At 53.5% G+C, this 26,308-nt stretch overlaps 2 protein-coding genes and 2 long non-coding RNA genes across 19 annotated transcripts in view; 2 read left to right on the forward strand and 2 right to left on the reverse strand.

Moving 5' to 3' along the window:
• Nucleotides 1-464: 464 nt before the first annotated feature.
• LOC144339326 (uncharacterized) lies at nt 465-10,408 on the forward strand. Its single transcript, XR_013414288.1, has 3 exons — nt 465-780; nt 7,477-7,763; nt 7,885-10,408. It is a non-coding gene; the product is annotated as an uncharacterized LOC144339326 (long non-coding RNA).
• On the reverse strand, nt 10,280-12,646 carry LOC144339319 (uncharacterized). Its single transcript, XR_013414281.1, has 2 exons — nt 10,637-12,646; nt 10,280-10,406 (listed from the first exon to the last, which is right to left on the reverse strand). It is a non-coding gene; the product is annotated as an uncharacterized LOC144339319 (long non-coding RNA).
• A 299-nt stretch (nt 12,647-12,945) lies between these two features.
• H1-10 (H1.10 linker histone) lies at nt 12,946-14,154 on the forward strand. Its single transcript, NM_001266083.2, has one exon. The coding sequence runs from the start codon at nt 13,035-13,037 to the stop codon at nt 13,674-13,676; it is 642 nt and encodes a 213-aa protein (NP_001253012.1). The 5' UTR covers nt 12,946-13,034; the 3' UTR covers nt 13,677-14,154.
• Nucleotides 14,155-23,049: 8,895 nt separating this feature from the next.
• HMCES (5-hydroxymethylcytosine binding, ES cell specific) overlaps nt 23,050-26,308 on the reverse strand; it is a 29,820-nt gene continuing 26,561 nt past the window's right edge. For 15 of the 16 annotated variants that reach the window (XM_077990484.1, XM_077990483.1, XM_077990490.1 and 12 more), the window contains one exon: nt 23,050-24,584. In XM_077990484.1, the coding sequence (XP_077846610.1) occupies nt 24,348-24,584 (237 nt within the window). In that variant the 3' untranslated portion in view covers nt 23,050-24,347. The remainder of the gene's footprint in view (nt 24,585-26,308) is intronic. The other variant, NM_001194040.1, reaches the window with a different exon arrangement.

Raw genomic sequence — 26,308 nt, forward strand, 5'->3', positions numbered from 1 at the left:
GTCAGGAGATCAAGACCATCTTGGCTAACACAGTGAAACCCCGTCTCTACTAGAAATACAAAATAAATAAATAAATAAAAAATAGCCAGGCATGGTGGCAGGCACCTGTAGTCCCAGCTACTCAGGAGGCTGGGGCAGGAGAATGGCGTGAACTCTGAAAGCGGAGATTGCAGTGAGCCGAGATTGTACCACTGCACTCCAGCCTGGGCGACAGAGCGAGACTCCGTCTCAAAAAAAAAAGGAAAGAAAAGGAAATGAGCAGTTCAGTTCCTGAGATGCACAAGCCTCCTGTCCAGGGCTCACTGGCTGCACGGCAAGTGCTGCCACATGTGGGACAGGGCAGGAGCAGAGCCACACGGGTCCTTGGCCAGCGCTGGTGAAGGCCCAGGGTCTCAGCTTGTATTCGCGACTGTGCTGCTTGCCTCAAGTTTTGCTATGTGATTTTTTTTAAAGAGTATGATCCCTTTTTTTAAAGTTTTATTTCATGTTTGAGTCTCCTTTTGCAGCACTTCAGGCCTGTAGAAAATCTGCCAGTGCAGTCCAAAAAGAGGTTTCCCTCCCTCACCTGAAAGCCAGTTGCCAGCCTCATGTCTCATCACCTTGATGATTTTCAAGTGCTTTATGACCATCAATGACATTGTCCTGTATGGCCACCGTGCAGTTATGGTGCTAGGAAACGAACACTGATGCCGACTGTCTTCAGACCTCACTCGAGTTTGGTTATTTGTCCCAGTTTTTTTTTTAATTGAGACGGAGTCTCACTCTGTTGCCCAGGCCGGAGTGCAGTGGCACAACCTTGGCTCACTGCAACCTCCACCTCCCGGATTCAAGTGATTCTCCTGCCTCAGCCTCCTGAGTAGCTGGGACTACAGGCATGTGTCACCACACCCAGCTAATTTTTTTTGTATTTTTAGTGGAGACGGGGTTTCACTGTATTAGCCAGGATGGTCTCGATCTCCTGACCTTGTGATCTGCCCGCCTCGGCCTCCCAAAGTGCTAGGATTACAGGAGTCCGTCTGTCACTAGGCTGGAGTACAGTGGCACCATCTCAGCTCACTGCAACCTCTGCCTCCAGGTTTCAAGCGAATCTCCTGCCTCAGCCTCCCGAGTAGTTGGGACTACAGGCATGCGCCACCACACCCAGCTAATTTTTGTATTTTTAGTGGAGACGGGGTTTCACCATGTTGACCAGGATGGTTTCGATCTCTTGACCTCATGATCTGCCCGCTTCAGCCTCCCAAAGTGCTGGGATTACAGGCATGAGCCACCATGCCCGGCCATTTGTCCCAGTTTTATCCCTTTCAGCAAAAAGAAAAATCCCAGCCCTGAGTCACCTGCTGCATGTGTCCTGTTTCTCTTAGTCTCTGTCAGCCTGGGACAGTCTCCTGGGCTTTGACTTTGGACACCGTGACACTTGTGAAGAGGACAGTCTGGTTATCTGTAGAGCAGCCCTCATTTTGGGTTTATCTGCTGTTCCCTCATGGCCAGGCTCTGAGTGCTGCGTCTTCGGCGGGAATATCACCGAAGTGAGACTCCATTCTTCCACTTGCTTCTGATTTGGGGAAGTCGCCTTCTCACCCCTTTGTAATTATAAGTCCTTTGTTGGGGAGTTTACCGTCATCTGTTTTTTTGTTTTTGTTTTTGTTTTTGTTTTTTTGAGATGGAGTCTCACTCTGTCACCAGGCTAGAGTGCAGTGGTGTAATCTCAGCTCACTGCAGTCTCTACTTCCCAGGTTCAAGCGATTCTCCTGCCTCAGCCTCCCAAGTAGCTGGGACTACGGGCACGAGCCACCATGCCCAGCTAATTTTTGTATTTTTAGTAGAGACAGGGTTTCCCCATGTTGGCCAGGATGGTCTCGATCTCCTAACCTCATGATCCACCCACCATTACTCCATTAAAGTCCAGCTCTGGGCCACAGGGGATGTTGGGGACGTGGTAGTTCCTCCATCACAACGTTCTCCAGGGCTCAGCTCACGGTGACTCCAGGCAGACGTCCTCACATCCTCATGCCTTTGAGAGCTGAGTTGCCCTCCTGAAGGCAGAGCTTTCTGGACCAGCTCTGCGGTTTCTGGTGTTTGTAAAACCACAACCACAGGACAGAGTCAGAGACCTGGATTCCAGTCCTGGCTTTGTCACTTCCTGCATGTGGCCTTAGCCAGGGAACATTACCCACCTAAGCCTCAGCCTCCTGCCCTGGGAAACAGAGCCGGAGGGGATCCCATGCCCAGCTCGGCAGATTGATCCACTCAGGGCCCCTCTCTGGGCCTGGCGCACATTGGATATTGAGGGGGATACTGGTTCCCCGTCCCCTTCTGACAGCCCCCAGTCCCTTGCCATGTCAGGCCCCACAAGCTTCCAGGCAGCTCTGCACCTGAGCCAAATGATAATAGAAATACCAGACACCCAGGCTGGTTGGAGCAGGATTGTCCTGGATTTGTGGTCAATTCGACATGTGACACCTAGAGTAACCAGGCAAGGAAATAAATCACCGTGTGGCCTGGCACTGGGAGATGCTGGGGAGATGGAAGCATGGTGCAGATTGCTCTTGTGCAGGGGAATGGTGGGCTCGTTTGTAAATGCAGGCTGAAGTGGGAGGCTGTGTGGGAAGGATCCCTGAAGTCAGGTCTGCCCAGCAGCCCACACTGCAGGCTCCACCACGTCCCCGACATCTCCCCAAGCTGGGATCTGGGGAGAGTGAGACGTAGTGTTGTCCGGTCCCCAGTGGGAGGTGTTAATAGGAAATGCTGTGGTAGATTCTGACAAACCTTGTGTTCGGGTTTGATCAACAAACTTTGACATGTTCCTTTTCCAGAATCATCACTTTCTTGGAGTCTATGTCCATCCCTCCTCAGAGCATAGACCCCCCCAAAGGTTCGGACTAGTGCTACTGTGAACACTATAGACCTATTAACACTTCAGAGCATAGCCCTGCTGTGTGTTGAGGACAGAGCTGCTAGGATTCTGAGTGTAGACCCACGGAGGATAGGAACGAGTTTGAAGGAGCCTTCTTCAGATAGAGTGGGATGAGTCCAGGTTTGGTCCTCGGGAGGTCAGCTCAGGACTCAGGGCTGAAGGCGGCATCAGGCATCTGTTCCTCAGCAGCAGTTCCCTCTCCATGGAGGAGGCCAGGGCCATAGTTGTGGGGCCTGCAGGTGGGTGGCGTGGGGCCCGCAGGTGGGTGGCGTGGGACCCGCAGGTGGGTGGCATGGGGCCCGCAGGTGGGTGGCGTGGGGCTCCCAGGTGGGTGGCGTGGGACCCGCAGATGGGTGGCGTGGGGCCCACAGGTGGATGGGGTGGGGCTTCCCATGTGGATGCTGAGGGCCCCTGTGCTGAGGGTGGTGGTCCCATCCTCCTCCACCCTGCTGCATCTGAGGCCTGAGTGCTCAGGCTCCCCTGCCTGTTTTAGGGTTCACCGTTCACCCTGGTGACAGGTGGGTGCTGGAGACCGGCCGCCTGTATGAAATCACTATTGAAGTTTTTGACAATTTCAGCAACAAGGTCTATTTATCTGACGTGAGTGCCTGCTTGTCCTGCCTGGGGGATGAGGTGGGGTCGTTGCCTGACGCAGCTGCTGGAAACAGCCCCCAAAGCAACAGGAGCCCCCATGCAGGTCAACCGAGGAGGGGTCCTGTGTCTAGCGGCGCTCCCGGGTCTGTGGGAGATAATGCGGAGGCGTCCCGGGGCATCTCCAGAGCCTGTGAGCCTGCACACCGGCCCCGCCATGGAGCCCCTGTCGGGCTGGAGAGCAGAGGGTGCCACAGCGGCAGGGTTCCAGGAGAGGGGGATAGGGAGGAGGTCTCTGCCCGCCACTCTCCCACCCCCTTTTCCCCAAGCTAGGGACCTCAGAGAATCCATTCTCCTCCTGCCCTGCAGAGAGTCAGGGAGCATGTCCTGGCCTTCTGCCTGCTGAGCCCCAAATACCTGGAACCCTGCATGACAGAGGCCGAGCTCAGCTTGCTTTCTGGTTCTGGAAGGGGGTGTCAGACAGATGGGGAAATGTACAGGAGTCTTGGCCGCCTCTCTGTCCCCTGTGAGAAACTCCAGTCTCATCAGTGAGTGCCTCCAGGCCCTTCCAGGTGGCGTTGGAGATTTATTTGTTTGTTTTTTGAGACGGAGTCTCGCTCTGTCCCCTAGGCTGTAGTGCAGTGGCATGATCTCGGCTCAATGCTACCTCCGCCTTCCAGGTTCACACCATTCTCCTGCCTCAGCCTCCCAAGTAGCTGGGACTACAGGTGCCCACCACCACGTCCGGCTAATTTTTTTGTATTTTTAGTAGAGATGGGGTTTCACCGTGTTAGCCAGGATGGTCTCAATCTCCTGACCTTGTGATCCGCCCGCCTTGGCTTCCCAAAGTGCTGGGATTACAGGTGTGAGCCACCGCGCCTGGCCCTGCGTTGGAGGTTTCAGAAGGAGGTGAGGTTCCGAGGTCAGGAGATCGAGACCATCCTGGCTAACACAGGTGAAACCCTGTCTCTACTAAAAATATAAAAAAAATTAGTCGGGCATGGTGGCGGGCGCCTGTAGTCCCAGCTACTCGGGAGGCTGAGGCAGGAGAATGGCAGGAACCCGGGAGATGGAGCTTGCAGTAAGCTGAGATCGCACCACTGCGCTGTAGCCTGGGCAACAGAGCTAGACTCCGTCTCAAAAAAAAAAAAAAAAAAAGGAGGTGAGGTTCCTCTCGGTGTCCTTACAGAAGTCATTGCTTTGCTCATGTTATCAAACAAGGGCTGGGATGGTCACCATTTGCAGTTAGCTGTAGGGGACGTGATGTCCTTTTTTTGCATTTACTGGTTCCTTGTTGAGACCTCAGTAGGCTCCAAGCTGCCCCAGGTGCCACACGGGGAGATGAAACAGGAGTGCAGGTCATCGGGCACGCAGGGAGGGCGGCCTCAGTGGGGACAAAGGCTGTAGTGGTCAGAGCTCTGTTCCAGGGCCTGGCCCACCCATCTGCTGCTAGTGAAGGCTGCTGAGCCCCAGGGGGCCCCTTGGCCTGGCCTGGCTGCTGGTTTGAGTCCTGTAGCTTCTTGCCCAAACTCTGACTTTCCAGAGTCACCCCAGAAGCACCTCTCTCCTGTCCTGCCTCACCTTCCAGAACATCCAAATTGAAACTGTGCTTCCTGCTGAGTTCTTTGAGGTGCTCTCGTCCTCCCAGAATGGGTTGTACCATCACGTCAGGGCACTAAAGAGGGGACAGACGGCCATTGACGTGGCCCTCACCTCTGTGGTGGACCAGGCAAGTTGGTGTCTCCCCTGCGTTGGCTTATGAAGCCCCCCTCTGTAGGCAGAAATGTCAGCCCAGGAGGGCCATGAGTCCCAGGGAGTTGGGTCACCAGCGTCCCTTTGCCTGTTTGGGCTACTTGCATCCTGGGTTCTTTTTTCCCTTGTCTTTAAGAAGCCTATCAGCCTTAGGGAGCAAAGCTCTGATGATTGGAAAATTGGCCTTGGTGTTCCCATTTTCCTATCCCGCACAGGAGACCTCCTGGCCTGGAAGGGGCCACAGGCCGTAACAGGAAGAAACGCCCATGCACCGACAGTGACTCCTGCCAGAGTCAGCCTCCTCAGCTCTGGAGGTTGGGCAGGCTGCTTTAGCTCTCAGGCCTCAGTTTCCCCATCTGTAAAGTGGGGGAGAGACGACATTCATCCTGCCAGGGTGCCCTGAGGATTCAGTCAGGCAGCACTTCCAGGAGTGGCTGTAGCAGAGCCATGGAAAGCCATCCCCGTGGAGAACGAGACAGTGGCAGGGTGTCTGGAACCTTCTTCTCCACTCTCCCACAAAATCCACCTTTGTGGCCTGATCCCCAGGGAGGGATGGGGGTCTGGTGACTGGGAAAGACTGCTGACAACATGGTTGTCATGATGACGTATGGCACTCTCACCCCTTGTAGGATGGAGGGGTCCACACACTATGGGTGCCTGTGTGGAACCAGCAGGAGGTGGCAATTCACATCCCCATCACCCTGTATCCCAGCATCTTGACGTTTCCATGGGAACCAAAGACAAGTACCCATCAGTACGCAATAAAGGTACGTGAGACCCCCACTTCTGGGTGCATTCCTTTTGTATTTTCATAGGATTGTGGCTTTTTGTCCATTCTACTTTTTTTTTTCTTTTGAGACAGAGTCTTGTTTTGTCACCCAGGCTGGAGTGCAGTGGCGCAGTCTCAGCTCACTGCAACCTCTGCCTACCGTGTTCAGGTGATTCTCCTGCCTCAGCCTCTCGAGTAGCTGGGACTACAGGTGCACACCACCATGCCCAGCTAATTTTTGTATTTTTAGCAGAGATAGGGTTTCACCATGTTGGCCAGGCTGGTCTTGAACTCCTGACCTCAAGTGATCCTCCTACCATGGCCTCCAAAAGTGCTGGCATGAGCCACCACGTCCAGCCTCATTCTGTTACTTTTAACATTACTCTCTAGTGGCCTACTTTAAATCACAGTCTTTATGATTTCTGTTGTTTCTTGAGGTTTCCATCATAGCAATGCATTTTTTGTAATCAGGAAAAGCCCAACAAAAACCAATAGTGAAAAAATAGAGAAAAGAAAATACAATAAATTCTGGAATACAGATTTGAATTTCATTAACATTTATTTTTCTAAAAGTTGTGTTTTGAAAGCTATATATATCTGTATATAGATATAGATATATGCCCTTAGAGAAAACATTCAAATTCAAGGCATAAGTATCTCCAACCCCATCACATGGGACGTGTCACTGCTTTGACCCTCCTGCTTGCACATGGCATTAGCCTGCAGGACTCGCCTCAGATGGGGTTTGAGTCCTCATGGTCAGTGCAGGGCACGGCACATCAGGCCTGCTGTCCCCTGGTGTAGTGACTGGTGTCCTGTCTGTGCACTGGCACCGGCTCCCTTGCCCGCTCAGGTGTGTCACCATCCTGGCCCCTTGGGTTGTGGTGTTGTTTCCTCTGGTCTGGGAGCAGAGGTGTGGTCGCTGACCTCCCAGCAGATGATGAGTGGGCACGGGTGTATGCTGGGAGCTTGTGTCTGGTCAGGGAGGCAGCGCCCTGCAGCTGGCTCTGTGGTCAGGGGTTCTTCCCACTGCAGCCTGAGCTTTGGTAGGTGCCACCAGATTCTGGGGCCTCTGTCATGGGCCTGTGTGTTTGTGTGCATCAGTCTCAAGGTCCCTAGAATATGAGGGTGGAAACGAGACAGGACAGAGAGGGCGAAGGCAGGGAGAGCCTCCAGCGAGACCCTAGCTGACGCCACGTTTTTCCCTGCAGTTGGCATCGACTTTGTGTGTGAGTGAGGAAGTGGCCACAGGTGTTTTTGAGGATGTGAGAATGGGTGTGTTTGAATGTGTCAGTGTGTGAATGTGTAAGAAAGTGGGTATGTGTAGAGCTGTGTGGGTATGTGAGGATGTGTTTGAGTATGAATGGCTAGGTCAGTGTGCATTGGCTCATGTGTGTGTGAGCACCTATGTTTGAGGGTGTGTCCATGGTCAAGTGTGAGCTTGGGTGAGTGCATGTGAACTGGTGAGTGGGAATGGTGAGTGGGTGAATGTGAGGGTAAATGTGTCAAGTGTGTGTGAATGGGTGAACCTGTGCGAATGTGAGCGTGTGTGTACATGTGCAAGTGGCTATGTAAATCAGCATGTGTGTGTGAGGGGAGTGAGTGGGAGCATGTGAATGTGTGTGTGAACCTGTGGGTGTGAAGGGTATGTGATGGTGAGCTTATGAGTGTGAAGGGCACATGCCTGTGTGAACGTGTGTGTGAGCATGTGAATGGGTGGATGATGTGTCTGAGTAGGTGAATGTGTATGAATCTGTGAGTGTGAATGGTGTGTGAATGGGTGAGCATGTGGGTGTGAGGGGTAAACTGTGTGACCATTTTGTGAGCACGTGAATGAGAGGATGACAGGTGTGAGTAGGTGAATGTGTGAACCTGTGTGTGTGAATGGTATGTGTGAGGGTAAATGTGTAGATATGAGTGTATGTGCATATATGTGTGAATGGATGGGTAGATATGTGTATGAATGTGAACTGTGTGAATGGTGTGTGAGCATGTGAGTGGGAGGGTAAATTGTGTGTGAATAGGTGAGGTGTGCATGTGAACTGTAAGTGTAAATGGTGTGAGCGTGTCTGAGCATGTGACTGTGAGTAGGTGTACATGTGTGAAGTGTGCATGTGAATGGTGAGCATGTGTGAGGGTAAATGTGTCTGTGGGTGTGAACTGTGGGTGTGAATGGTGTGTGTCTGGAGGCCCAGAATCAGACTGTCAAGCTGGATCATTCAGACTCCACACATCTAGCCCTTTTATACAAACTGGGAGACTGAGGCTGGGCAGTGGTGGTGGGGAAGGAATCACACCCAGGGTTTGAAGGACAGCCCGGGTCACAGCTCAGCCAGGAGGAGCTCCTAACCCCTGTCCTCCCTCCCATCCGCTGCTGCCGCAGGTGTGTCTGTGTTGGGAGCGTGCTGCGTTCACCCCGCCTTGGTGCAGCTACAAGCATGACAGCCCCCACCCTGCACTTAGCTCACAGCCCACAACTCAATGGACACACTAGATGGCAGGTGCTGTGAGCCAGGCAGGGAGGGTGCTCTGATAGGAGCACCTGAGGAGGGGTCTAGGGAGGCTGGCCAGGGCAGGAGCCAGCCATGGGGCCACCCCAGCAAGCCCCAGGTCATGAAAGCCCTCTGGGTATGTGTGGGCAGCAAAAAAGGCTGTGAGGCTGAGCACTGAGTGGGGGAGCTGCGGTCAGAGCTTTGGTAGAGGCTAGTGGCAAAGGTGTTGGGAGACTTTACCCTATGTCTGGTGAGAAGCCACTGGAGACCTTTTGGCAGACCCAGGACCCACTACTCAGACTTCTGTGCTGGGGCTGTGCGGAGAGAACAGGAGGCCGGGGGGAAAGGGTAGAGAGGGTGGGGGCTCGGTGGCTGTGGGACCAGTTCTGGGGTAAACAGGCAGGAAGCCATGGGTTGGATGAGAGAGTAGGGAAATCAGGGAGCAGTTCCTGTCTCTGGGCAGAATCACTGGCAAAAGTTTGGGAGGAGCGGGGTCTGTGTTGGCCACACCTAGACTCCAGGTGAGAGCGGCAGGAGGAGCGGGATGCTGGGGTCTGCATGGGAGAGAGGCCGACCTCGGGCTAGAGAAATGAACTGCATCATCAGGGTACTGGTGGTGTTTGCAGCCCCAGGACTGAACAATCCCCAAAACAGGGAGGAGGGAGAGAGCCCAGCAGCCATAGAGCCCCTTCTGGATTCCGTCCCCAGAAACCCCACTGCTCACGAGCCAGAGCCTCCTCCAGATTGGCCAGGCCCAGGGAAGGGCGCGACTCAGGTGCTGGGTACATGGTCTTGCCCTGGTCTCTGCTAGGCCCTGGCCACTTCCAGAAGCTCCTTTTCTTTTATTTGGCCATTTTTTTTTGGTTGAGGATCTGGGACCTTCCCCACCTATGGTTTCCTTGGAGGGGTAATGCAGGAAGGGTGACCAGGAGCATGGGGGGTAAGAGACACCCTGAAGGCTGCAAGACCCCAGCCTGAGTCCTGGTCTCCTTCTGGCTAACCCCCTCCTCAGGCCTCAGTTGCCTCCACCATATCATGAGGGCAGGTGAAGATCCCACTTAGTCCCTGCCAGCTCCCCAAGTCTAGAATTAGTCTTCTGAGCCCTGGGCCACAGGCAGTCTCCCTCTTGACAAAAGCAGCCCTCCCCTCACAGGCTGAGGAGCTGGCCCCCAGGCCACGTGCCCACTGACGCTGGCATGGGGTCTGAGCTGCATCCTTCATTTCCTGCCCCTGGGACTGGACAGCACTGACCTGCTCGCAGGGCTCCAGTCCTGTGCTGACTGCTTCTCCCCTGCAGTCCCAGCCAGGTGCCCCAGGGCACGGTGGCCAGGAGCCTGGCCACTCTCCTCAGTCCCCCAGACGGCAGCTCCACTTTGTGAGTGGCTGTGGTGCCCAGTCCTTCTCTCTCGCATCTCCTCTCCTCAGATTTCATGAAGGAGGCTACACCTGGGTCCTGCCTTCCTCCCTGACCCTGTCCCTCGGTCTCCACTAGAGCATCCTCCCTTTCCCCAGCATGGATGACCCAGGAGTGTCCCTGGCCCAGCCTGTGGCTGCAGCCAGCTCCAGAGTGGCATGTCCAGCAAACTCCTCTCCCCGTAGTGGCTGCACAAGAGGCCGAGCGATGGCCCTGTCACCCATGGCTGGGACTCCTTCAAGGGTATCACTTCTCCTCACCCTTTGACTTTTCAGAAGACCTAAGCTCAAGCCCTTTGTATTAGTCCATTCTCACAAAGCTATAAAGAACTACATGAGACTGGATAATTTATAAAGAAAAGAGGTTTAATTGGCTCACGGTTCTGCAGGCTGTACAGCAAGCATGGGGCATCTACTTCTTGGGAAGCCTCAAGGAGCTTTTACTCATGGTGAAAGGTGAAGTGGAGCAGGTGTCCTGCATGGCAGGGGCAGGACCAAGAGAAGTTCAGGGGAGGTGCAACATGCTTTCAAACAACTAGATCTCATGATAGCTCACTATCATGAGGACAGCACCAAGGGGATGGTGCTAAACCATTAGAATCCACCCCCATGATCTGATCACCTCCTATCAAGACCCACCTCCAACACTGAGGATTAAAATGGAACCTAAAATTTGGGTGGGAACACAGATCCAAACCATATTACCCTCTCTGGCATGGCTGGGCTGCCTCCCCTCCACCTGGTTCCAGGGTCAGCTCTTTTGGGTTTCCTGCTCCCATCCCATCTCTGTACACTGCGGTCACTCCAGCTGTGGCCGCCACATTCCTCTCTCCAGAGTCCCTTCTGCACATCCTCAGAGGGCTCCTGGTCCTGAGCACCCTGATCAGTGGGTCCAGTACACACAGCTGGCTGCTCCTCTCATGTCCTCCATGCAGCCAGCCTGGCCTGGAAACAGCTGTTCAGTCTGCGCAGGCTCAGCTGGGTGGTGCTGTCAGAAACTCGTCCCCATTCTGTGTCAGGAAATTCACATGGGCCTTCCTCAAGCAGGTGGAGGCCTCAGTCTCTCAATGTTGTTCTGTGCCCTGGAGACAGTCCACTCAGCCAGTCCTTCCTGGTAAAGGAGCCCATCCTCCTCCGCAGGGACCTAGCTGCAATCTCTCTTCTCACTTTTCTCAGGGTACCCAGTGCTCCGGAGGGCAAAGGCTGTTCCCGGTGCCATGCCCCTGCCAGCCTCCCGGCAAAGAAACTCATCCAGGCTCACCGTTTCCTCCTAGACACAATTTCTTCCTCTCTAGGGCTTATTCCCTCGTCAGGGTGACAAAATGGGGTGTGTGTGTGTGAAAGGGGTGAGCTGGAGAAGAAGGGAGGCGCTGCCAGCCCTCACTCAGAGAAGCCTGCTTGGGTCCAAGGCCATAAATGTACCCACCCACCCCCTTTTCAGGGCCTGTTGCTCTGTCCACCTGTAAATGTGCCTATCCCTCACTCTGGGAACCCCAATTCGCCAGCGTCCTGTTCCCCCTCACCCCTCCATCGCTTTTCTATGCTGGGCCTCCGGAGACTGTTTCCTGCCTGCATCCCTGCCACCCCCCAGCCCCAACCCCACTCCTGTGCCCTACACATCACCTACCCCCAAAGAGATCCCCTCTCCTACCCGAGCATCTTACTCTGGTCTCAGCTTCCCCAAGTGGAGGCTGCACTGGCTTCGACAAAAACTGTCCTGTGCCTCCTCTGCACCCCCAATACGGGAATCAGCAGAGATCGAGCCGCCAGGCTTGCACAAGCCCCCCGGGGAGGGTGGGGCCCCGGACCCGGGACCCTCTCCAGGACATGGTCTCCTTTGCTGTGTTGCCGCCATCATTTCCCTGTGCACGGGAGAGGGGGAGGGGTGCGCCCAGGAACTAAGAGCTAATCTCTTCCCCATCCTCTCACAGGTACGCCTCTGGGGGTCATAACCTCACCCCCGCCCACCCTGTCCCACCCTGGAGTCCCCATTTGGCTTTGGGAGGACCGGCGGCAACTACTTGTGGATCACAAAATGAGGCCATGGGAACATCAGCGGCAACGGGGTAGGGGGAGAGGCGAGGCAGTGTCCCCAGAGAGGCCCTGCTGTCGTCCTCCATTTCCCGGGTTGTGCCTAGGCCCCCAGAGGCACAACCAGACCCCAGGGTGCAGCTGGAGAGTGCCTCCCATCCGCCATCCGCTTTGGAAGGGGCGGAAAACCCCCGAGGATGTCCTAGCGCAGTTCACGTTGCCCCAGCCGACCACGTGAGGGCGCGCCCTGTGTTAGTTTGGACAAATTAAAGCTCCTCTTGCGGGCAGGCCTGGAGCCCCCGGGGCCGGACCAGGGCTCGGGTGCCCGTGGCCTTCTCTGGGCTGCCGGCTGCCAAGCTCCCGGCCGTGGGGCCTCCCCTGGGGCCCGCGCTATTGGCCTCCAAACGAAGTGCCCCCCTCCTCTCGCGCTCCCGCAGCCTAGGGTGCACCTCTCCGTTCGCCTTTGCTGAGCCCTTCCAGGACGCAAGCCGCCTCTCCACTGCGCCAGGAGCTCAAGCCCCGTCCGAGGCGCCCCGCTGTGGGCGCCGCGGCGCTGGTGAGGCGCGATCCGAGAAGCCAGCGGCCCAAGAAGGGGCTCCAAGAAGCACAAGTTGGCGCTGGCCCCGGACCAGGCTGTTGTTGTTCTCAACGTGGTCCGCCATGAAGCTATAAAAAGCCGAGAGAGGCGCCCTCCCGCCAGAGCGCAGCGCGCACGCCCAGCGAGTTCCAGAGGAGCCAGTGGAAGCTGCGGCGGTGTCTCGCGTTCGGCGGGATTTCTCTTCGCTCGAACTCGGCCTAGGTCTGCGTCCCCAGCTCCAACCGCCGGCTCGGACTCGGTCTCTGACCCCAACTCGGTCCCCTAGCCCGGCCCCGGGCCCCCCAACCCTCGCTCCGGCCCGGCCCGGCCCCCACCCCAGCCCTGCCGCCCGGCCCCAGGCCCGGCCGCGGCCGCTCCCGCCTGGAGCCGCCGCGCGCCCCCAGCCCCCCTGCACCCCCTCGGCCCCTCGCCTTCCTCTTCCCGGCGCGGCCCCCCGGCTTCCGCGCACCGCCCGCCACCAACCCGCTTGCTACCATGTCTGTGGAGCTCGAGGAGGCCCTGCCGGTGACGACCGCGGAGGGGATGGCCAAGAAGGTGACCAAGGCTGGCGGCTCGGCGGCGTTGTCCCCATCTAAGAAGAGGAAGAACAGCAAGAAGAAGAATCAGCCGGGCAAGTACAGCCAGCTGGTGGTGGAGACCATCCGCAGGCTGGGCGAACGCAACGGCTCGTCGCTAGCCAAGATCTACACCGAGGCCAAGAAGGTTCCGTGGTTCGATCAGCAGAACGGGCGCACCTACCTCAAGTACTCGATCAAGGCGCTGGTGCAGAACGACACGCTTCTACAGGTGAAGGGCACCGGCGCTAACGGTTCCTTCAAGCTCAACCGCAAGAAGCTGGAGGGCGGCGGGGAGCGGCGCGGAGCCCCGGCGGCCGCCACCGCCCCGGCGCCCACCGCGCACAAAGCGAAGAAGGCGGCTCCAGGCGCGGCCGGCTCCCGTCGCGCGGACAAGAAGCCCGCCAGGGGCCAGAAGCCGGAGCAACGCTCGCACAAGAAGGGCGCTGCCGCCAAGAAGGACAAAGGCGGCAAGACCAAGAAGACGGCGGCCGCCGGGGGCAAGAAGGTGAAGAAGGCGGCCAAGCCCAGCGTCCCCAAAGTGCCCAAGGGCCGCAAGTGAGCGTGCCGGCTGGTCAGAGCGGCCGGCGTGGGCTTTTCAATGTTTTTGTTTTTCTACCCCAAGTGACGTAGATTTTGTACGGCTCGCCCTGGCCAGGGCCGCGGGGCCTGTTCTGAGCCTCAGGGAGGGGCCCCGGGTCCTCTCTGTCTTTCCCCTCCCCCAACGATGTAGCGTTTTTCGTTGTTTGCTTTAGGTTTTTGAAACAGCCCTGGCGACGCCTCCATTGGCTCTCGGCCTTGGCAACGGTCGTCGTCATGGTTACTGGCCCCTAGGCGCTGGTGGCCGAGGCCGCGCCTGCCCACCAGGCGGGGGCCGCTGGTTGGCCGGGCCCAGGCGCGCGGGGACGCGGAGGCCGCGCATCCCTTCCCGGCTCCCCACCCTCCTTGCCTTTGGGTGCGCGACAAACAATCGCTTAGGGCTCAGGGCTGCGCGGCGCTTCCCTTCATTCCATGGGCCTATTTTTGGGCACAATAAAGCGTTTAAACCTTTCAGCCTCTCTCGTTTAATCTGAGTGGAATAGAGATGGGCGCTTTCGGCAGGCAAGGTTGGAGGGCGGGCCCTTCGGGTCCGTATACCCCAGATATGTTGGCCATTGTAAGCCTGGATGGAGCCAGGGGCCTTCAGCAAGAGGTGGGAATTGTTGGCCTGGGACGAACAAAGTACCTGGGGCAGGGAGATCGACAGGTTCGGTCCTTTAGGAGGGATGGGTGTGTCTGCCCGCACAGGGGGGTACATCAGCCATTGCCGAGGTGGGTGGGGGAATTAATGGGTTTTCAGGGTTAAGGGTCAGGGCCCTTGCCAGGGACCTCAACTTGGTCTCCAGAGAGGTAGGTCTTACAAAGTTAACACCAGCCTGGCCTGTAAGCTTAGTCATTCTGATTCCAGCGAGAGTTAGAGATTGTGACCTGGACGAGGTGTGGTGGCCAGAGTGGAGTTGCCGACCACAACTCAAACTGTGGTCTCAGAAGGGTGTTAGCTCTCCCTGAGCCTACTGGTTAAGCTGGAGCGCAAACGGGACCCAAAGGATTGCTGGGAAAATTAGTAGAAGCAGAAGGATCCCCAGCCCTGGGACACTCTGGTGTCCAGCATATGGGATAGTTGTCTGTCCAGTTGGGCAATAGGCCAAAGTCTATTCTGACAGATGTCCCTAAAAATGGACAACTGCAAAACAGGCCCCCAAGGGCAGTGGGAAATGGGGGAAGGTTCTAAAACAGTGGGTATATACTCATACCGGTGTGAGTGACCCTGGGCTGGGGTTAGGTGAGAATGCAGGAGAGCTCATTTTACCCACTATGTTTTACCCCCTGTGTAAAAGATTGCAGAAACCACAGGTGGGGGCAGGACCTCCTGGCTGTAGACTGGAGGGGAGGAAGCATTGCTGGAGAGGAGCCCAGGACTGCTGCTACCCTTGATCTGGGCCTGGCAGACCTCTCTGGCGCCTGGGTGAGTTGCCACTCCATTCCATCTGCAAATCTTCATAACCCGCTGGGGCCTCCTCCCTGCTGCTTCCTGCTTCACTGAACTGCAGAGCCAGGTGCCAGTGAGAGTCTTACCTGCCCTGTCCTGGGCCAAGCGCTGCAGACACAGCAGTAGGCAAAACCAGTCCAGGTGCCTGCCCTGCCCAAGCTCCCTGGCTAGTGTGGAGACAGTGAATGATGAGGGCAGAGGTACCATCATCAGGACACAGACGGCTGTCGCTGGGGTCTGGGGGTCTGGGGCTCCTGTGGGCACCTAGGAGGCAGGTAGGCCTAGGCTGGCAGCTCCACCCCTGCTGCCAGCTCATGTCCTGGTTGTCCAAATCTGAATCTCGGGCTGGGCCTGGGAATCAGCCTTCTGACCAGCTTCCCAGGTGGTTCTGGGATTCAGAGGGCTGGGAAGGGCTGCAGCAGGGGGCCATGGGCACCAAGGCCACCAAGGCCTCAGACATCTGTCCTCTGTGGACACTGCTCCTTCCTGCCTGCCTGTTAAGTGCTCCATGAACAGAGTTTCATCCCTTCCTAAACCTCCCTCCCTAACTAAGTCCTCCACCTTGCTGACCATCTGTCCTTTGAGGACATCCCATCATGTCCAAGTGCCAGCCCAGGCCTGTCCCATACTCCTTGCAGGGCCAGCCAATAGGCCACCAGCAGCAAGGGTCCAGAAGAGGCCTTGGCACACCCAGGATGCTAAAGAGATGGTGCTGCTGGCCAGCTAAATCCAGTGCCCCAAAGTGCGTTTTGGGCTGTCCTTATTCCTCATTGCCTTTCCGTATTTCTCACCAAAAGCTACCCTTTGCTGTTCACACCACCTGCCTCCACTAGTGGCCGCCTCCTCTGGTGCTGCCTCCCACCCCTGCCACCTTTCACCCTCTCTTCATTCCTTGGCATGGGCCCCAGCTTGCTGTCTTCTCCACCCTGAGGCTGTAGGAGCACTTAAGCACCCAGTAGACCAGCCCTCAGTGAGACAAGCCATCCACTTTGCTGATAATATTGTGAGTTTCCCTTGGGGACCCAGCCCCAGGGTGGTCACATGACTGAAGACCTGGCCAATAAGTGTTCAATCAGTTGTTCACTTAGCCACGGTGATTAGGCCCGAAGTGGGTTCTTGATCCAGTGGGTTCAATGCAAGTCAATCCTGGGACTTCCCCTGGAACTGCTGAGAAACAGGTGCTCTTTCACTGGGATCACTAAATGTTAGGGATGTGGGCCAGCGTTGCCAGTAACTATCTTTGTCAACATATAGGGAGAGCTCCCCTGAATAAAGAGCCAAGATAGAGAAAATTGGAGCCAGGAAATGGACAGATGCTTAATGACATTAATGGAGCTTCTGGATCAAGCCATGCCTAAAGCTTGGATAGCCCTGACTATCCTGTGAGCCTATACATTGCTTTTTGCATACATTAGTTTGACTGGGGTTTCTGTTGCTTGCATCCTGGTCTCTCACTCAAAGGAATGAGTCACCTAACCCTCCCCACAAGCCCATCCTGGACCTTGTCATCCTTTCAAATTGCTCTTCCTCTGAACCACCCTTCTAGTGTCCCATTCTCTGCCCACAGGCCCCTCCCCTCCCTTTTTCCCAGCTTGCTCAGTTGGCCCCTTCAGCTGGGTGGCTTTCTGACTTTATGGGACCTGTGCTACTGTGGGGTTCACAGAGTAGGTCCCATATTCCTGAGAGGTGCCCTAAGTTGATGCCACATGACCACAACCAAGCACACCTGAGTACTCACTGTGTCTGGTACTCTGAGGACTCACAGGCCTGATCTCAACCTCAAAACAACCCCAATCTTGAAAAAGGGTGTTCAAGAGCCAAATTTACTGATGCAGTTGCTGAGACTCTGGGAGGCCACACAGCCAGGTCAAGATTCAAACCTGCTCTATGTGGCTCCAAAGCCTGTATTTTTCTGCCCTGATGCTTAGCTCCTACAGTGGGCTGGGGAGTCCAGGATCCACCATTTATTTACTGTGTCTCCTGGACTTGGCTTCAAGACGCCTCAATTCCAGTTGAACATTGAAGGCACTTGACACTGTGAGGCTAAGGAAGAAAGGGCTTTCTAGAGGAGGTGACCCTGGTACAGCAAGGAGGTAAAGGGCTTATGTGCAAAACAGCCCAGGCTTGAGCTCTCCTCTGCAGCCCAGTGCGGATTAGTATTAGGCGGGCAGGTAGGAGCAGGCCCCTGCTAGAGGCTCCCATAGTGGACCTATCTCCACTAGGATCTTTGGGTCTGGGGCAAGATTGTTCTCCCCAAGTCTGTTTCCTCATATATAAATGGTGCTAAGAAAGACTTTAAAATCACTCATCTGCTAACTAGGCAGAGTCTGATCACACTATCTCTGGTCAAGACCTCTAGCCTCTGCACCCCCAATCCCTTGAATCCTCCTGGGGTTAGCATTCTACCTGTCACCAGGGCTACTCTGCTTTCGATGTTGCCTCCTCCCTGTGAGCCTCCTCAACATCTCACCTCTGCCTTCTGGGTCCCCCAGTCTGCCTTCTCCCTGGCCCCAGGACAGCTCTGCAGACACTGCAAAGGCCCCATCCCAGGGTGTGTAGCCTTGGTGACTGGTAGAAGGGGATCTTCAGTCAATGTCCCTAGACCAACCTGGTCTAAAGCTGTCACTCTGCCAGGGCAGGGCTTGGAGCTGAGCACAGGGCCTGTTGGGGAGGGTCTGAGCTCCTAGCACAAGGGGTGCTGCCATCTCACTGTCCCAGTCATCACATCTTGAGTGATGTGGCCCAGGGCATATTAGCTCTTCCAGCAGCTCCACCAGTTATGAATAGGCAAAGGTCCTGGTTCTTCCCACAGCAACTGCTGTTAGGGCTACTTACACTTGCAAGCTGGGGGCGGTGATACTTGCAGAGGTATGGGAGAACAAAACATCTCATATGCCAAGGGTTTAGTCCACAGTCATTCATTCAACACCTCCTGGATGGGGCCCGTTCTCTTGGACTGTGCCAGGCTGGGGGTGAATGGGAGCAGAGGCAGTGATGGGACGCAGTCACTTGCAGGAGAAGGATAGATAAACCAGCAAGCTCCTATTAGGGACATTCCAGACTGGAAACCCCACAGTAGCACAGGCTGCTGGGTTTGGGGAATGGTGAAAGGTGTAGTGGTAAAAGCAGTGGGGGAGATGTGACAGGGCATGAGGCCGGATAAATCAGCAGGGCTTCAGGTTCCCATGTAAACTCAACAGAGAAGGAAAACCAGGGAACTGGCTTGCACAATTGTAGGGGCTGATTAAGCAGTTTCTGTAAGGCTGTATCTCCAAGACTGATGGAGCTTGAAGTCCACAGGCAGGTGGTCAGGAGGGGAAGACCATGAGCACATGAACATACTGAAACCTCACTAGCACAGGGAGAACCCATAAGGACAGACTGAAACCTGTGTCTATTCTTATTACCTCTGACCTCACTGATGAAGGTAGAAGCTGGGACCCTTAGTCACAGAGCTAGACGTGCACACACCTGCCCCAGGAGTCAGAAAAAACTGAAGGAGAGTCCAGGAAAAGCACAACAATTGCAGGTCCAGGTGCTGCTTCATGCCCATCAGGTGAGTCAGCAGATCAGTAATCCAAATGGTTGCTTCCTTCCAAATCTGGTGAGAATCTGCCTCCTGGCCCACCCTAATGGAAAACATACTAGTCAGGGAGTTCTGGAAAATATGGTTCAGCCAGGCCAAGTTGGCATGTTGCAAAGCCCTCCCAATTCCACAGTTAAAAATGGGTGTGGGGGGTGGTGAGGAGGGCTTCCAGACCAGGTAGAACATTCTGGCCAACTGGAAGACACAGACTGCACATGAAGAGGGGCAGTGACTACCCAGCTCCTACTGATTGTTTTCAGAGCTTCCCAGTTTTCCAAATAATGTTAGAAGCAGCACCTCCTGAAAGTTTCCATGTCCCTCTCTGGAGGCTAGGAGTGGTCTGGACATCCAGGGAGGAATGGGGTAGGGTACCTCAGTGCAGCAGTGGTGCCTGGGTGTCGGAGGCACCTCCTCAAAATTTCTTAAAGTGGAAACTATACTATTACCTGAAATTTCCCATTATTTTAAAATATGGGCTTAAAAAACAAATACCCCATACCCATTAGACTGGCTACTATCAAAAAACAGGTCTGGGCATTGTGACTTACACCTATAATCCCAGCACTTTGGGAGGCCAAGGTAGGAGGATCACTAGAGCCCAGGAGTTCAAGACTAGCCTAGGTAACATAACGAGACGCCCATCTCTCCAAAAAATACAAAAATTAGCCGGACATGGTGGTGTGTACCTTTAATCCCAGCTACTCAGGAGGCTGAGGTGGGAGAATCGCTTGAGCCCAGGAGGTGGAAATTGCAGTGAGCCAAGATCGAGCCACTGCACTCCAGCCTGGGCAACAGCGCCAGACCCTGTCTTAAAAAACAAAAAACAAACAAACAAACAAAAAACACAGAACACAGCAAGTGTTGGCAAGGATGTGGGGAAACTGGAACACTTGTGCACTGTTGGAAGGAATGTAAAATGGTCCAACTGCTATGTAAAACAGTATGGCAGTTTCTCAAAAAATTAAACACAATTACTATGTAATCCAGCAATTCCACTTGTGGGCAAATACCCCAAAGAATGTAAAGTAGAGAAGAGCACATTCATGTTCATAGTAGCGCTATTCACAATAGCCAAAAGGTGGAAGCAGCCCAAGGATCCATTGACAGAAGAGTAGATTTTTAAACACGTGATCTACCCATACAATGGAATATTATTTAGCCTTAAAAAGGAAAGAAATTCTGACCCATACTACCACATGGATGAATCTTGAGAACATTATGCTGAGTGAAAATAGCCAGTGACAAAAAGACAAACACTGCATGATTCCACTTGAATGAGGTATCTAGAATAGTCAAATTCACAGAGATAGAAAGTAGAATGGTGGTTATCAAGGGCTGAGGGGAGGGAAATATGGGGAGTTGTTTAACTTTCAGTTTTGCAAGATAAAAAAGTTTCAGAGATTGGTTGCACAACAACGTGAATACAATTAACAGTATTGAATGTATATTTTTAAATGTTTGGCTGGGCACAGTGGCTCACGCCTGTAATCCCAGCACTTTGGGAGGCCGAGGCGGGCGGATCACCTGAGCTCAGGAGTTTGAGACCAGCCTCGCCAACATGGCAAAATCCCATCTCTACTAAAAATACAAAAATTATCTGGGCGTGGTGGTGGGTGCCTGTAGCCCCAGCTACTCGGGAGGCTGAGGCAGGAGAATCGCTTGAGGAGGCAGAGGTTGCAGTGAGCCGAGATCTTGCCACTGCACTCCAGCCTGGGGGGCAGAGCAAGATGTCTGTCTCAAAAAAAAAAAAAAAAAAAAAAAAAAGGCTTAGATGGCAGATTTTATGTCACATGCATTTTACCAGAATTAAAAAATAAATACGGCCGGGCGCGGTGGCTCAAGCCTGTAATCCCAGCACACTGGGAGGCCGAGATGGCGGATCACAAGGTCAGGAGATCGAGACCATCCTGGCCAACACGGTGAAACCCCGTCTCTACTGAAAAAAAATACAAAAAAAACTAGCCGGGCACGGTGGCAGGCGCCTGTAGTCCCAGCTACATGGGAGGCTGAGGCAGGAGAATGGCGTGAACCCGGGGGGCGGAGCTTGTAGTGAGTGGAAATCACGCCACTGCACTCCAGCCTGAGCGACAGAGCGAGACTCCGTCTCAAAAAAAATAAATAAAATAAATAAATAAATACATACATACATATTGTATGGGCCAAACAAAATCACTGTGTGAGCTAAATGTGGCCCGAAGTCCCCCAGCTTTGAGATTTCTCAACTGGATCTTCTATGAGGGCCCTTCTGGCCACTTCACAAGACAAGGAGCCCCAAATGGTGGTATCCTGAAGGAGACTCAACCAAAGGAAGCCATACACTGGTGAAAGCCAGAGACCTATCGGCCAGTGCTGAGCATCTACACCTGGGTAACAACCTCTCCATAGAGGGTTGTCATTAGGACCCCAGAGCCTTGTCCAGTGCATCCTATAAATATGCTCTCACAGAGGCTACTTTTCTTGCTCACCTCTTCTTGGCTCTCCCATCCCCTATCCTTCTTCTGGCTGCCTTGGTTAGGGACTGTGAAAGACTCTGCCTTTTACAACTTTCTGTGGTAGGACAGGGGGTTGGGTGGTGCCGTGGTTCACACCTTTAATCCCAGCACTTTTGGAAGCCAAGGGCAGGAGGATCGCTTGAGCCCAGGAGTTTGAGATCAGCCTGGGCAACATAGTGAGACTCCCATCTCTGCAAAAAACATGAAAATTAGCTGGGTGTGGTGGCATGCATCTGTAGTCCCAGCTACTTGGGAAGCTGAGATGGGAGAATCACTTGAGCCCAGGAGGTAGAGGTTGCAGTGAGCCAAGATCACGCCACTTCACTTCAGCCTGGGTGACAGAGCAAGACCCTGTTTCGGGCGGGGGGGGGGGGGCGGGAAAAAAAAGTCTGTGTGTACTGAGGACCCTCTCAGGTGGAGAGTCCTCAGAGGAGCCTGAGCCAAAGCTCCTATCCCCAGGTAATGAGGTTCAACCCTTCCCATCACTTGTTCCTCACTCTGGTTGAGAAGAAAGAGGCCCAGGTAAGAATGGGGAGTTTCTACAGGCCCAGGAATCTAGGAGTCTGAGGTCTCACTTATTGCCTCTGGTTCCCCCCACAACACCCACCCTCTGGGCTTTTCTTGGCAACAAGCAAAATCTCATCCAACTTCCCCAAGCTGATACACTCCTCCCAAGTCAGGAGTCCTGTGGACTTGTCCTTAACTTATCTATGTCAAGCCATATTTGCTTGCCTGGGTCTGCTTCCACCTCTATACAAAGCAGGGTTCAGCTTTAGGTATGTAAGCCTTGCATGAGACAATGGATTAACATGGACTGCAGACAGGACTGAGGGGCAGGCACCTGTATCCATCAGGACCAGAAATCCCAGGGAACCCTCTGCCTCCTCTAAGGCTACAGTGCGGGAAGCATACCCTTAAGGCTTAGAGCCAAGCCTGGTCACTGCTAGAGGGTGAAAGGGAGGGAGATGGGAAGGACTGCTATCTGGGAGCCAAGCAGAGGGGCCAGATGGCCACATCCTAGGCCTGCCCCCACCTGCTCCAGAGAATGGTAGAGGGCCTGGCTCTACCTGGCCACACCCAGACAGGCAGGTAGGAACTACCCTGTTTGGTCCCTGAGATTTGACTAAGAACGGAAGACAGGGGAAGATGCTCCATTGCTCTAGTAAGCAGGATTCAATGTTGGCAAGGTGGGAAAATGAAGATTTTTATGCCCCTGAAATACATGAAAATTTGGAGAGCAATTTGGCAATACCTAGTAAAGCCGATGACTTAAGAGAAAAAGAAGTTGCAGAATGCCCTTCAGTTTATGTAAACCTGAAACTCATAAAATGATACTGCATGCTCTCAGATGTAAGGACTTGCTTTTTTTTTTTTTTCCTCAGATGGAGTCCTGCTCAGCTGCCCAGGCTGGAGTGCAGTGGCATGATCTCGGCTCACTACAACCACCATCTCCCGGGTTCAAGCGATTCTCCTGTCTCAGTCTCCCAGGTAGCTGGGATTACAGGCACCCACCGTCATGCTCGGCTAATTTTTGTATTTTAGTAGAGACAGGGTTTCACCATGTTGGCCAGGCTGGTCTTGAACTCCTGGCCTCAGGTGATCCACCTACCTTGGCCTCCCAAAGTGCTAGGATTACAGGAGTGAGCCACCTCGCCCGGCCAGGATTTGTTTCTAACATCACATTTATATGAAAGTATAAAAACCTGAATGAAAAGGAAACGAGCCCCTGCAGGCATTATATTCTTTCATGTTAAAATGGAAATACCTCACCAAACTAATTTGCAACCATGAGAAACAGTGGGGAGATGGTAATGAAAAACAAAGGGAATTTCATTTTTGTCATTTATTAAACTGGAAGCAAATACGACAAAACAGTCATACTAAGTCATCTAAATTTTTTAAATCTCTTAATAAAACAACCAAATCCCACGCAAATCAGTTCACAAGGGAGGCCCCGTCTTCACAGTGCGGGGTGACTGAGTGTGTAACTACGAGCCAACCCCCACCTCTCAACCGGAAGGGAGGGCACTCAAAAGAGGAATTTAGAGAAAAGGCGAGGAGGGCGGGCCTCGGGGAAGGGTCGGGGCGAGAGCCCCACCTGGCCCCCCACCCTTCCAGCGGAAAAGCCTGTGGCGTGGCGCTGCTGTCTCCCATTAAGAGTTACGGGGCCGAGGCTTCCCGCTGATTGGTGGAAATTCCGATCGTCTGATCCCTGATTTGCATACAGGCTGGGGCCTGCACCACCACCGCACTAGTAGTAATCGGTCCGGTCGCCCGCAGCCAAGGCTGCGCGAGGAGCGTTCTGGGCTCGGCGCCGCCCAGTCCTCCTGGTCATTTCGAAAGCTGTTGGGGCAGCTTTTGTGAATGCCTCCCTTCTAGATGCTTAAAAGAGGAGTGGCCCGACACGGCTAGAAACTGGTCCTTTCCTTCCCACCTGTGGTAAGGACAGGTTCTGCTGTGTCAAGCACTCAACTCAGGCTGGTTTGAAGCTAAAGGATTCAGACAACTTGCAAGTATCAAGACTGAAATAAAAAGAAACATAACAAGGAGCCCACCACCAAGACTTGTAGTTATTTCCTCAGAAAGCCCCCATGCCCCGTTTGTGACAAAACCCATTCCTGAGGACTGATTCTAGAAGAAAAACAAGATCCAGAACTTTCCCCACCAGCATCATTTTCCAAAATGTAGGCAGAAGTTTACCAAACATAATTTATTCAGGAAAAAAATACATTTTAAGAACTTATTCTAAAAAACTGAAAGAGCCCAGTAGCTGAGCAGAAAATAGCTTACTACAAGGAGTACCAGATCAGGGCAGAGACTTCCCAACTGGGTAAAGCATGCTTTGAGGGAAGACTCCACCAGCCCTGCCAGGAAAAGGGCAGCAGGCACAGTGCCCCTATGGGGCCCACATGGCTGGTGACAGCAACAGGACACCTCTTCCAAAGCTGTCCACCAGCCCCACTAGGGGCTCCTACTCATGGCCAAAAAGGCTACTTCCCCATGAGCCCACAACTGTCAACACAGTGCCACCTCCTCCCAAAGCAAACACACACACATACAATGTAAGAACCTATTATCAGAACAGCAGTGAGGCAGACCCTGGCCTTGGTCTCTGAAAGTCCTGTGTCACTGGCTGTAAGGACGCTTGGCCACAGGTTCCTCTTCCTTCTCTCGCTTCAGCCATTGCTCTAGGAGTCCTGCAGTGCCTCTCTTGGTGGGGAGTGAACTCTTCTGCAGGAACTGACTGGACCACTGGGGAACATCTGACTCTTCCTTTTGAGGTGTTTTTGAGTCTTCTTTTTTGGGTGACTTTGTGGCCAGCCACTGCAACATCCTCTGGCTACTGCCACTTGCCTTGAGCTCCTAGGAGAAAGAGGAAAAAGCTCAAACCATTCAGCTCAAGCTTTTGGGAAAAGGCCAAGTCCCAGGGAAGAAAAAGGGGAAGAGGCATTAGGTACTTACCCAGGCTTGGAAAATGTTACTAAGGGCCAGCTGGGGCCCACCAGTAAAGAGTGGAAAGAGAGGAGTGTGCTCTAAGGGGCAGGAAAGCAGCTCTTAGAGAAGGTTTCACAGAGGATTGTGTGGGACCAGCCAGAGAAGAGAACTGAAAGGCATTCCAAATGTGCAGAGAATGAAGCATTCTCAGGGAAAAGAATGTAATTCGGCCGGGCGCGGTGGCTCAAGCCTGTAATCCCAGCACTTTGGGAGGCCGAGGCGGGCGGATCACAAGGTCAGGAGATCGAGACCACAGTGAAACCCCGTCTCTACTAAAAATACAAAAAATTAGCCGGGCGCGGTGGCGGGCGCCTGTAGTCCTAGCTACTCAGGAGGCTGAGGCAGGAGAATGGCGTGAACCCAGGAGGCGGAGCTTGCAGTGAGCCAAGATCGCGCCACTGCACTCCAGCCTGGGCAACAGCGTGAGACTCCGTCTCAAAAAAAAAAAAAAAAAAAAAGAATGTAATTCAGCATGACCGGGGGGAGTGTTGGAAAATGAGACTGGAGAGATACAGAAGAATTTCTAACAGCCACTGTGATATGGCTACATTGTTTCCTCTTTGTGCAGACAATCTGTACAACCTCTGCTTGACTGTCACTACTCCCTATTCGCTTGCTTTACATCACACCCCAACCCTGAACTGAAAGGTTCTGAATTGGCACAATGCCACCTCTCCAGAATGTGACATCTTTTGGAGTAAACACCATGGCAGGGTTAGGTGCAGTGGTGCATGCCTGTAATCCCAGCACTTTCGGAGGCTGAGGTGGGAAAATCAAGCCCAGGAGTTTGAGAACAGCCTAGGAAACATAGGAAGACCCCATCTCTATAAAAAATTTAAAAAATGAGTCAGGCATGGTGGTGTATGCTTGTAGGCTGAGCTGCCTGGGAGGCTGAGGTGGGAGGATCGTTTTAGCCCAGGAGTTCGAGGCTACAGTGAACTATGATCATGCCACTGCAGTCTAGCCTGGGCAACAGAGCGTGACCCTGTCTCTAAAAAGGAAAAAGAAAAAAAACAGATCATGGCAGAAATAGGCAGTATCTAGTCCAAAATGAATACAGGTTGAGCATCCTAACCCTGAAAATCCAAGATCCAAAATGCTTCAAAATCCTAAACTTTTTGAGTGCTTACATGACTTTGAAGGGAAATGCTTGTTGGTACATTTCAGATTTGGGATATTCAGCTAGGAAGTATATAATGCAAATATTCCAAAATTTGAAAAAATTCAAAATCTAAAACACTTCTGTTCCCAAGCATTTTGGATAGGGATATTCAACCTGTATATAGAATTAGTTTTAGAGTTACCTAATTTTTAAAAAGTGCCACAGTTGCAGGAGTTTATCAGAATCATGACAAAAGAAAAAAAGATGACACTGACTGTGGGTATGGAAAAAACTTTAAGAAAAATAGAGAGGGGACAGCTAGCTATTCTAACAATCATCCTTAACACGGCATTCTAAAATGTCTATTCTTGGAACATTCCAAGTATGTCCTACTTTAAGTCCCTCCATGCCACCTAAAAACAATCGCTACTCCTAAACCCTTACCCACAAATGTCAGTGGGGACCAGCTTTTTGCTCTGAAACTTCTCTC

The sequence above is a fragment of the Macaca mulatta genome, chromosome 2 (assembly GCF_049350105.2).
Source record: "Macaca mulatta isolate MMU2019108-1 chromosome 2, T2T-MMU8v2.0, whole genome shotgun sequence".
Classification (NCBI taxonomy): domain Eukaryota; kingdom Metazoa; phylum Chordata; class Mammalia; order Primates; family Cercopithecidae; genus Macaca; species Macaca mulatta.